Source organism: Dermacentor silvarum, chromosome 4 (assembly GCF_013339745.2).
Source record: "Dermacentor silvarum isolate Dsil-2018 chromosome 4, BIME_Dsil_1.4, whole genome shotgun sequence".
NCBI classification, from domain to species: domain Eukaryota; kingdom Metazoa; phylum Arthropoda; class Arachnida; order Ixodida; family Ixodidae; genus Dermacentor; species Dermacentor silvarum.
The window spans coordinates 104,926,777-104,939,466 of NC_051157.2; the positions used below are offsets into that span (position 1 = coordinate 104,926,777).

At 49.3% G+C, this 12,690-nt stretch overlaps 1 protein-coding gene across 1 annotated transcript in view; it reads left to right on the top strand.

Moving 5' to 3' along the window:
* Nucleotides 1–11,602: 11,602 nt before the first annotated feature.
* Nucleotides 11,603–12,690, top strand: part of LOC125944997 (putative uncharacterized protein DDB_G0294196) — a 2,082-nt gene continuing 994 nt past the window's right edge. The window contains exon 1 of the mRNA XM_049666510.1: nucleotides 11,603–11,660. Within this exon, the coding sequence (XP_049522467.1) occupies nucleotides 11,603–11,660 (58 nt within the window). The remainder of the gene's footprint in view (nucleotides 11,661–12,690) is intronic.

Here is a 12,690-nt window from a genome sequence, read left to right on the forward strand (position 1 = left end):
AGGTTCACGTTAAAGAACCCCAGGTGGTCTAAATTAATCTGGGATCCCCCACTACGGCGTGCCTTATAATCAGATGGTGGTTTTCGCACGTAAAACTCCATAATTTAAATTATCTAATAGCATCCTCATCACCGCAAAAGGTAAGCGAAAGGTTAGCGCAGCTTTGCACTGTGGTAACGGGACTCTAAAACGGTGGCCAGGAGTTGTATATAACCTCGTTACTAGCCCCGGAGCGCGACCTACAGGGCCACTGCGAGCGCCGCTCACCTGAAGTCGGAACCAATACATCGCGTCTTTCGTCGGCTGCAGTCCTAAAATTGTGACGTATTCCACCTATAAAATTGGAGGACGCTTAAGCTTCGCTTTTAAGAGTGGAACGCGATAGCATTCAAAGATATCTGACTGCTTCTCACGCTTCCCGACAACTGCAGCTTAAGCAACCGTAATGGTTACCGGGAAACACTGGCGGTGAACGCTATGCACGAAGGCGAGCTTTCTGGTAGAAACGCGGCCTCTTGCCGGGGGCGATCCCGGAGATATTAGGGAGCCTACATGCAGGGAGCCGTTTTTGCATGTAGGCTCCCTAGGAGATATTGCACAGCCGCGCCAAAAAAAAATGCATCATTTTCAGGTTTCCGTTTTTGTTTCGTACTTTTAATATTTCAGTCTGAGAAGATTTAACACAAAAGGCATGCGTTGTGGGTGTTTTGTTTCATGACATTTGTTTGTGGACTGTCATTCTCAAAATTCCGAGGAATAGCTTTGCCAAGAATGCAAGACAAGGTATGAGCAACAATAATGATCGAATGGTGTGACAATATAACCCGCATATACCGCATGTCATATAAGAAGGCGTGGCCTATACATGTACCTAAATATATTTGGAGGGCCTGCGTGGTTGGGGATGATTTTCTTCGCCCCCCGCCGACGTCGCACGCCGACGCCTGTTGCCGACGCCGGAAGAAGCGACACGGGGTTAAATTAACTTCCCCAAGATACTTCTGGATGACGTTTTTAGGGGCGAAGCTCCTTATAGCGGCACCCGTTCCGTCCCCGTCGTCGTAGTAGTAGTGTGTAACCAGTCTGAGAAAAATGAGAAAAAAAAATTCCGAAGTTGTGTCCGTAGCGCGGAATTGAACCAGGGACCCCTCGCCTCCGAGCGCGCGGCGTTAGCCCACTACGCCACGAAGCGGACATGGACACACGCACCACGATGGCAATAAATACCCAACATTAACGAAAGGCCGCGTTTCTAGCGCATTTCTAACGCGTTTGTGCTAGCGCGTTACGGCCCGTGTAAGAAGCTGGTGTAAGACGCTGTGGCCTCTCCGCCTTACCTTCAACGCGTTTCGAACGCGCTGCCCAAAGCGGTGGCAAGTCAAGTTCAAGTCGAGGAGCGTTTATGAATACGGGGGGTATACTCTCTCAGCAGTCATGTGATGGCGTCGGCAAACGCGGTGCACGTTCCGGCATGTGTAAATGGCTGCGTAAGACGCTGTGGCCGCTCCCCCTTACTAGAGAGTACTGCACGTTTCTAACGCGTTTGTGCTAGCGTCCCCTTAAGCGGGAGATCAGATGATTCCCTCCGAAGCTTCGCCCACTCATCATCATTCACCCCATGGATATGCTGTGATTTTTTTGCCCGTAAATCACTGAATAGCATGCGCCGTCTCTCTTAGCACTGTAGCTGCCATGACACACGTGTGCTGTTCGAAACTGCGTCACTGGATTTTAACGCGCCCCACACCACATGGTGTTGCGCCATTTCCAGTGCGCGTGGTACGTGTGTGCTGGACACATTTGGGGATGCCCAATTCACGCTGCTCAATAATGTGTCAGTGCCTACTCGTCGGCGGGACCACCCTCGCTCACCGCCACGCTAGGAAGGACGACCGTCTTGTGGTCATGTGAACCCGACTGCTGGGGAAGTGACCACCATCCGATTCACCTTGGCTTACCTTCGGGCGGAACAGGCCGCCTTCGCCGGCTATGCCGAGTGGTGGACTGGGATCGATATAGGGCGGTATCGGAAATCACTGTATCTAGCGTCATGCAGGACCCGTCCCATTGTCTTAGTGCGGCACTAGTTGAAGCAACCCGTACTTCGTGGGTGGATGAATCGTGAACCACTCCAGATTTGCAACTTCTGCGTCTCTGGGCGTCGCGCCGCCAAGTAGAACTTGCACCAGAACGTGACTCTTCATCAAATTCCCTCCGGTTGGAAGCCCAACGACTTGCTGCAGTAGCTCGGCGCCATGAACACCGCTTAGAACGTGGCCGCTGGATAGACTGGCGCTCTTCCCTCGGCCCTTCGTCGTCCAATGCCTCTATTTGGCGCACCTTCCGTGTAATGGAACGCGGTCGGTGGCCTCCAGAACCTGCAGCCTGCGCGCTCGTCTACGGAGTCCAGTTTCAACACTTCACGAGACAGAATGGACTCGCCTTGAGGCCATTAATCATGAAGCAATGCGTGCTATAACGGGACTGCCACGTCTAACTCCGCTGCCAACCTTACAGGCCGAGTCCCAACTCAACACCCTTGACGAACTCGTGCACCAGCGTCGATGTGCGCGCGCCCTTAAGCCGTCGAAGCTATGCTCGGCAGCTGCACTTGCCCGGTACATAGGACATGAAATAGACAACCCAGCTTCTACGACACCCGATGTAGCTCCCTGGAACAGGGTAAAATTAAGTGACAATAAACCTATTGGTCGTCTGCATAGCCCGGTTCCTCGCCAGGCAAACGCTCAAGTTTCCCGACTTCGTCGCACCGATGATAATCAAGACGATTCGACTCTCGTAGCATACACTGACGCCAGTGTTAATGGTACCACGATTCACACAGCTCTCGTGTGCCCATTGCTGCCAGAGGCAGGCCAGACGTGCTCGTATGTTGCAATCCTGCACCATCGGCTTATCTTGCCGAGCTTGCCGCCATATGGGACGGCTTGGCCGCATTGCTCCCTTTTGTTCAAGCTGCTCGATATTCTCAGCTCATCATTCGCACGGACTCGACTCAAGCCATCCACGACATACGCAGGGTATCTCGGTCTTCTCTCGGCAGTAGCGCACCCAGGATGTCTGCCAAGGGGGGGTTGACAGTTTGCCAATACCATTTAAACAGCACTAATTTCGATTTCTTCACGGGAAATTGTAAAAAAATGCGCTTTTTGCGAGTGTGCAGACGATTGCGCGTCTTACATCTTAGTTGCAGTACTCAAATGCGTAAGGAAAGAAAAGGGGTTAAACAAAAGGTGGGGTTAAGTCGGCCTCAGGGGGGGGGGGGGGGTTACAACCCCTGAATCCCCCCCCCCCCCCCCGTCGGTGCGCCACTGTCTCTCGGATAGCATTCACCCTATTGCTGCCACTACGAATTTAGTGATACGCGTTCAGTGGGTCCCTCGAGCAGCCCTGCCGGGTCTACTTAAAACAGATTTGGCAACCCACCCTGAGAACATAACGTACCCACTTCCGCATTTTCCTGAAGACGTCTGCGGATAACTGCTCCGGAAAAAAGAAAACCTCCGACGTACCACACGAGCTCTTATACCTCCGTGTGGGTCAGACCTCCCTGGTGGGTTAAACCGCCTAGAGGAGGTTACGTTACGGAGGCTGCGTGTCGGGGTCGCACTCACCCCGTCTGTGACTGCTCTCGGGGCACAACAGTACCTCGGTCCCTATGATACATCGTGCCCATTTTGTGACACTACGATTCAAAATGTGACAGTGACACACCTATTATGGACGTGCCCAGGACTTCACCTAAACCGTCTCCGCCACCTACGGGCAACAGGCCTTCAGCCTGGCCGCCCACCAGACCTTGAACGTTGGATTCATGGACCGTATCATCGTTCACTTCTAGATTTTTGCATGAATCAAGTCTGTTCGTGTATTTTTGATATGCTTTGTATTATGCCTAAGGGCAAGCTTTCGAAATAAAAAAAAAACTGCGTCACTGCATCGTAATTTTTATAAATTCCTCCCGCGTCCTAACGCTCCTGTTTGAGGTCAATAAAAATCGCAGCCTTTTTTGTAAGACAGGTAATAGAGTAATTGTAGCTCATTTTTAACACTACAGACACTGCACAAGATTATGCGACAATGCACGTCACTGAGCACCGCTCAGCCGGCTGAACCAACGAAGAACATTAAGCAAAAATGGCGGCCGCTACAATGGCATTTGCGCGCGTTTATCGCGGCGGCGTTTATTGTGGCTAGTTGCGGCACATGTGAATGACCTTTCTTTGTACGGAAGTAATACCCGTGTTGCCAACACTGACTTTGTGCGCATTGTAAAAGAAAATTAACGAAGGGGACGTTCGTCACACTCGTCTGTCGTGCCGCGCGATGAGGAAAAAGGACGCAGGAAAAGCCAGTCTGACTCGGGATGCAAAATGTAAACTACATTTATCACAAAAGGCAAAGTACACCCGGACCGAACGTTACGCACATGACACACATAACACGCTAAAAGAGCTAATAAAGCTGGTGGGAGTCCAAACAGTTCGAAAGATGTAACAGCTCACAGTATGTGGACAGGTTGTGGGAGTGAGGGGCGATGACGTCACGACGTCGGACCAATCGTGGCACGACGCATCTTCAGAGTACCACTGGGCCATTGCTGATTTGGCGGGATCACTCCAATACGTGGTCCACTCTCGAAAGAACGCGTGCACACTTCGTCGTCGTCGGCGTTGTTTTCTTTCATTCATCACAATCACCCCCCACACAAGAAAGTTGTTTCGGTGAAAAACAACTTTTTCTAAACACCGCAACACAGTGATGAAGACTCTCACAAGACGTCTGATAAACCCAATCACACATGCGAAAGAAGACTGAGCCCTAACCACACAAGTACACAACGTGGTTAATTGTTCCCAGACTAACATTCTAACAACTAAACACTGTCACAACAGTACAAACCTAAGCATGGAAACAAAATGGAAAAAAGAACTATCGAAAGAAGCAACACCAAATGTCACAACCTCTTTCATGCTCGCTAGGCTCATTATCATTACTGTTACGAATGTCTAAGCCGCAATTTACAAGGGTTGTATTTTGTGCAAACAGGCTTGAGGCAATTGCGACATTTCTTTCCGAAGCCCTGAACACAATACATCAGTCTACGAACAGGTTGCACACAATATAGGCTATCTCACATACAGCCTGACACTAAAAAAAAAAAAAAAAAAAAAAAATATGCAACCGAACTTAGTACCAATAACAGAGGAGAACTCATCGCTACCGCCTCTAACACTGAACACCATCGATGAAACAGTGGAACACACTGTAGAAATACAAGAACTTTTTTTTACAGCGGCTGCGGTGCCAGTTTCTACCGGCACTCTGTCTGCATATAACATTTTTAAACCGGACATGCTTTCTTAGACGCAGTGCAAGAAATTCACCTGAGACCAAGGTTCTTATAGTGCTTGGTAGCACAAGCTGGCGTGCCAAATTTTCAGACATGGAACAACCTTTTCCCGCGAACCGCTTCTTGCGTAGAGCGCGTTCTGCGTTCCCACTCTGAGTGCTTTCTACTGCTCCTACTTTCTCACTACGCCGCTTATCACAGATCTCTCTTCTACATTGAACAACGTGTTCCCCGTTCTGCCCTACATTATATATTTTCGTATCCAGTCCTTTGATATTCCCATTTTGTTTTTGTGTAAAATTTGTTTGGCCATAGCCCTCGTAGAAACAATGATTTGATTTCTCATCCTCGCGTTCGGGACACAACCCTATAGCATCCTGCGCCCCACCTGTAAGCAAGCTTTTCCCGAACTCGCTGGCCTCATTTCTGTATGGCTGTAGACATTTGCCAGAGTCTACACACAAGCTCATAAACATTTTTGCAACCACTCCTTCTGAGGTGTTACCTTGTGCCACGTACCTTAAGTTCAGAGGCACGATTCTTGGCTCTAAGCCATCCTTTTGTTCTGTATTATGCTCGAACCAGCACCAACCAGAACAATCGCCATTAAGGCTATTAGCGCAGCATTTACTACGCCCCCATTCATGGTAGAGAGCTTGATGACAATCCGCTTTGAATGTCATCTTACTAACGACTTTCGCAGTAGATGCCTTCCTTAAGTCTTCATCGAGACTAACTTTATCAAGACCGTTTGCCTTGATAACGTTTTCACGGCAGGCGTCGTACACCGTTACCGACGCGAACTCTCTATCCTCACATTGCACATTCTCAAAATTTCCCCAGCAGCCATCCACGTCATAACAGCTGTCTAGCTCGGATTTTAAATTGTCAAGTCCCGCTTGGTTGACGACGTCACAGCGGCTGATACCGCAATTGACCAGCCCAACTGTCGGCAGTTTTCCGAGCACCGCGTCCTCCTCGTTCGCCTCCACTATTCCGGCTTTACCTAGCTCTTCTGAAGCGAGCATGGCCGAATGCTGCTGTAACCATCACAGCCGGAGCTCACGCACTGAATCCTCCGTTTTATTTAACCTTTCTTCACGGGCCTGCAGCTCTCGCGCTACATCTTTAGCATGCTCAAATGAACGCAAAGCTTCTCTATCATCAGCTAGTTCAGCTTTGTCGTAGCTTAGCTCTTTCTCAAACCAATTCAGAAATTTCTCAAGAGGCATGCTAAGCTCCCCACTAAGTGAAACTAACTTTTCCGGGTCCATTCCTCAGCCACGACACACAAACAAGGTGAAACTCTTGATGGTACAGAGCTTAGTCCTGTCGCGGACGCCAGAAATGTAAAAGAAAAATGTCACAGTTTCGCCCTAAGGGCGAAGCAATGAATGCGATAGCAACACAGCAATGTCATACGAAGTAAGGTGAGCGGCTTTGGTAGCAACAACACGCAGAACTGTTGTCGACGCAATCGGCGTTTTGCCCGCGTTAGCTCAAAATGCGTGCGGCGTTGGTGACTGTTGCTGGAGCCTCTGATATAAATAGGCACTTGGTGCCGCAGCTAAACGTCGCCTCCCTTCCCTCCCCCTCCCCCACGGCCTCTCGCGCGTCCGAAGAAGGCGCGTTTGCTCTACATATATGGTGATTGTAAAGGAGAAAAGAGACGCCTACTTCTGCAGCCCTTAAGCGAGCACGGCGCAGAACGCGCGTTTGTTCTCCGCCGTGCGTTCACTCCCCGTGAAAGACGCGCCCCTCGCGCCCTTTCACTCGCACATACAGCGTTCGGCGCGCGGCGACGATTTCATCTCCAAATGACGTCATACGGAACCTCACGGCGACGGCGACGGCGACGGCGACGCCGACGGCAGAAATCTGCTTTTGAGTGTCCATATAATTGCTATCGCAATAAAATTAACGAAGGGGACGTTCGTCACACTCGTCTGTCGTGCCGCGCGATGAGGAAAAAGGACGCAGGAAAAGCCAGTCTGACTCGGGATGCAAAATGTAAACTACATTTATCACAAAAGGCAAAGTACACCCGGACCGAACGTTACGCACATGACACACATAACACGCTAAAAGAGCTAAAGCTGGTGGGAGTCCACAAACAGTTCGAAAGATGTAACAGCTCACAGTATGTGGACAGGTTGTGGGAGTGAGGGGCGATGACGTCACGACGTCGGACACGCGTCGCTGTAGGACGGTGAGGAGAAGATGGCTCTTGACGAACTGGAGATGACCGCTCAGCAGCCAGCCTGCATCCGAGCCGCAATGCACGCTGCAGAAACGGTCAGCCTGCCCAGCGGACAGCTTGCGCTCGAGCCGCAGTGCTCGGCGCAAATGTGGCCATTAGCCAGGCCACGAACGATGCTCCGCCGAACAGCTGGCCAAGGAGACGCCTTGCACGCGATCCGCAATGCTCACGGCAAGTGGTATTACAGCAGGCCACGCCACGCTCCGAGCTGCATTACTCGAGCTGGCGAACGCCTTGGCCAAGGGCAACGGTCGGGCGGCAGCTCCAGGGACGGCCGCGTTCCTTGGAGCCTTGATTGTCGGCGTCCGACACGTCGGCCTGCTGTCTTGCGTCTCCCGTTGACTAGGCGCGTATCTCGCCACGAAGCATTTCATCACGTGCTCGCCATACATGGCCCAATCGTGGCACGACGCATCTTCAGAGTACCACTGGGCCATCGCTGATTTGGCGGGATCACTCCAATACGTGGTCCACTCTCGAAAGAACGCGTGCACACTTCGTCGTCGTCGGCGTTGTTTTCTTTCATTCATCACACGCATAAACGTCTCATGATCAAGCAGAGCAAGCTCCTAGTTAGAAAACGTCGGCATGCAGGGTATTGTCACGTTGTAGTGACGGTGCAATTCAGCTCTTTGTTGGGCGAACTTGTGTCCAGCAAAACACAACGATAGCAGCGAGCAAAGTCGGCGTTCATCGGAACCAGTGACGTAATCGCTGGTGCCCCCGTACCTTCCATAAGGTATACTATACACAATTCGCGTCAAGCGTACAGTCAGCTTGCACAAGGTTCGGTGACAACGGACAACGGATAGAACCATCGTTAACATTCGGGAAACTTCCCATACATGCAGGCATGTCCTTAGCCGAGCGATAACGTTTCATATTTGCTGGCCGGTGAAAAGCGGTCACCGGAGAAAGATAAACACGTGTCAGCAGCAACATTGATTGGCCTGTTTGTTTGTTTGTTTGTTTGTTTGTTTGTTTGTTTGTTTGTTCAAACAAACTATTCTTGATAAACAGTCGATGTTTTCTCGTTAGGCGCTTGGTAAAGCCGTGTTCAGGCGCGCGCCCCCTTGGTGTACTTTCACAGTCTAGAAGCAAAAACCTGTTGATGCAGTGTGCTGCGCGTTAGTGAAACAGGATCATTCACGTCATTAAGCGATTGCGCAATATTACCTCTCCCACAATGTCGGGGTCTGCCCAGACAAACACTCGAAAAAAAAAAAAAAAACCTTAAAGGAAACTCGAATTAAAGTGGCCCTTTTTGGCTGACTCGAGTTGCTTTTGTCAAATGTGTTTCTCGCTTAAAACTGAACGAATGTTTCCTAGATTGTGAAGAATTCCGTACAAACAAATGATGTAAGAATTCTAGCCAGTAATTATAAAACGTAAGCTCCTGGCCTCTTTAGCTGGCGAATACCGCTGAAAGCTGGAAACTGCAATTTCGACGTGTTTCTGATTGGGGGCGTAATTTAAGCTGCAAGACTGGCTTAGGTGGATTCTGTTTTCAACTGAAAACTGCCATTTCCAACTATTTGCAGGTGCCTATGGAAAGTTTTCATCTAAAGCTGCTGATTTCAGATGAAAACTGGTTAGAAAACTTATTTCCAGCAGGAAATTCCATGCTATTTTTATCTGGGGTGCCTATAGTGCCGTTGGTCGGAATACGACCCAGCGCGTTGCAAACTTTTCATACGCTGCTCTAAACCCTAGTGTGGCATTTCGGGTGGTTAATCAAAGCATAAACGAGAAAAATAGATTAGAACAACCGAACAAGAGGCCAGATTAATATATGCATGGGTGCATGCAACAAATGCTTACGGCGCATAACTTGTATAACATATACCTTGATTTTAACCCGCTAAATCGTTGCTTTTTTCCGACAAGTTGCATAGTAAAAGAACCAATTTTTCACATATGTCGAACGAAACGTCCAGCAGTAGCACCAGGACTGAACTAACATTGAAATCGAGAGGCCGCCGGCGCCGTATGCTCAGTAAAATGCGTAGTAAATGTAATTGGCGTACGGAAAGACAGTGGCCAATTAATGTAATCAGAATCGGTTTTATTGAAAGTGAGTAAAAAGATTACAGGCTGTTAGTATACACAGCTGCGTGTTCTATTCGGGTCAGTCATTTACAGGTTTATATGCTTCAGGAAAATCATGACCATGTTCGTTTCGCAAAGCTGACAGAGCTGGGGGGCCCAGCTTTTTGGTCTAGACATGCCTCAGAGACTGTATGACTGCAGCCGCCAAAAGTCGAAGCCTAATTAGTCGTGCGCGGGACACACTGAAGGGAAAATAATTCACCGATGTGATCAAAATTAAGCCCATTCACAGGAGGCTTCTACTGTCTTCTTTATGCGACTGTGCTTTGTGAACTAACAATGACACTAGATTAGTTTGTACTTAAATCAAGAACGTTCGAAACATCATCATGCACAAGGTCATCATCATCATCATCATCATCATCATCATCATCATCAGCCTATATTTATGTCAACTGCAGGACCAAGGCCTCTCCCTGCGACCTCTAATTACCCCTGCCTTGCGCTATAGCTGATTCCAACTTGCGCCTGCAAATTTTCTAACTTCCTCACCCAACCTAGTGTTCTGCCGTCCTCAATCGATCGACTTCGCTTCCCATTCTCTTGGCATCTAATGGTCCACCAGTTATCCATCCTACGCATTACATGGCCTGCCCAGCGCCATTTTTTCCTCTTAATGTCAACTATTATATCGGCTATCCCCGTTTACTCTCTGATCCACGCCACTCTCGTCCTGTCTCTTAACGTTAGGCCTAACATTTTTGGGTCCATCGCTCTTTGTGCGGTCCTTAACTTGTTCTCGAGCTTCTTTGTTAACCTCCAAGTTTCTGCCCCATATGTTAGCACCGCTAGAATGCAATTATTGTACACTGCACAAGGTACTTTACAGAAAATCAGTCCTGCATAATCCCGCAAGGTGGAGGTAGTGTCATGAATGGGAAAATTTCCATCCACCGGAATGTAGCAGGAATCTGCAAAGGGAACCCATACGGTGTATCAGAAAGAAAGCTTCCTAGTTGTGGGGACGCTCGACTCTCGCGTGTCCCCTGATCTTGTTTTTCCCGCATGGCTCTCACATCTGTAATCCAGCCTGCCCGCGTAGCCGGGCGCCGCCGGCGGTCGGTGTAGTTGCAGATTAGTACGGCAGATGGCGCGAGTGTCACGCTGCTAAGTGACTATTTGTCGCCGCCCCGTTTCAAAGGGGATGCCAATAAATCATCATCATCATCATCATCATCGTCATCATAACACCACTTAACGGCGGGGTTACTCGGGCCTAAAAGGGAATAGCCTGTTCCTCTGGTTTTGGGGAGGCCAGCTGCGTGGACGTTTCGCGCGCTCGCCAGCCGTACGCGGGACCGTCCAGGGAAAGGCTTAAGAGCAGGACACCGGAATGGACGAACACGATCGTTCGAATGCGCCGCCATTCGCGTGACCGTACACGTGAAAGTGTCGGACTTCCTCGATTTGTCGCGGGCCCATCGCCATGTTCTATCGATAATAATTCGGCTGGCAAAATTAGTGCATAAAAGGTGCAATAAATGTCCTTGTGATTGTCCGCACTACTCTGTTGTCGTTTATTTGTCGGTTTGAGACCCCACACAGTTGAGGAAACATTCGTCCTTGTCCGTGATTCGAACTCGGGACCAATGCCTTTCCAGGGTGGTAGCCTCGTGCTACGTTCGAGTGGATGACAATTTTTCCCTTTCAAGGTACTTTAATGTTACTTTTTAAGGCAGCACAAGCTCAGCTCTACTACCTAGAGCTAGGCCATAGCCTCCTCGATAAACTCTGTGCCTGTCAAGACGCCGAGACAACAATAGGGAGGCGCCGTCAGCAGAGTTGCACACTGCCGCCGCTCATTTCGCTGAGGGCGCCACCGATGTAGAGTACCGAGGACGGGAGTATTGCGGACTAAGATGTACCGAGTCAAGTACCAAGTACCGCACAACGCTGCTTCACAGACATCATGTGCGGGTAAACCACCATGAACTTCTTCACGTGGACACATGTAACTTCGCGCAAGGCATATAGTGACAAAGCATATAGTGACAGAAGCGCTGTGAAACGCTGTGAACCAGCGTTGTGCGGTGCATGTGGGGAGGAAGATGAAAGAGCTGAACACATCATACTTTTCTGTAAAGGCCTTAACCCAGTGCAAAGCAATGGGGCTGATTTTTTCAAAGCATTGGGGACGGTGAAGGCAAAATAGACTTTACGCGGGTAGAAATAACTAAATAGAGGTTATCTGATTGGTGGCTAAAATCAAGGCAGGGGTGAAATTTCACCCACCACAAAGTACAAAATATGTTAATAGTCACGGATAGGTGGCGTATACCACCGCCCAATTTAAAGGGTTCAGCCTCATCCATCCAGCCGCCGCGTCTCTCGTCTGCGCGACGGGCACGACGCCGACTGTTTTAATTGCTGCGATGATGGAACAACGATCCACTGGGTGACCAGAGCCTTGTTTATAAAGCTGTAGAGCACCATAGTAGTGTCTCGAATACAGTCTGTGAAAGTGCGAGCGCGCTTGCAGCAACTGTAGCGTCAAAGCGGATTGCGCGTCGCGCGTATCAAAAAAAAAAAAAAAAAAAAAAAAAAAACGAGAAAAAAGCGCGAGTTTGTTCATTGTGGTTAATACGCCCTTAGTTACCGTAGTAAAGTGCAGAAAATACGCCAGTCGGCAAGCGTTCTCACAGTTATATCTTGTCAAAAACTGCTTGCCACGCTTCTTCTTCCTTCATTCTTATAGTGAGCCGTCCTTCGGGCCTCGGCGCACGTTCGTAGCATACTATTTTTACGACTTTCAGACAAGTTTTCCCTAAGTTCTTTCGCATCAGATGAGCGCTGTGGCCGACGGGAATATTTATACCCATAAACCTTTGCACTTTCTTCCACGTCTGTGTGCCTTGGCGACCAGGAAAAATAGAAACAAATATTTAAGGACCTATAAAAAGCGCCGCATGCCTTGACTAAGCACGATGCGAGCAAATATTTTATTGCA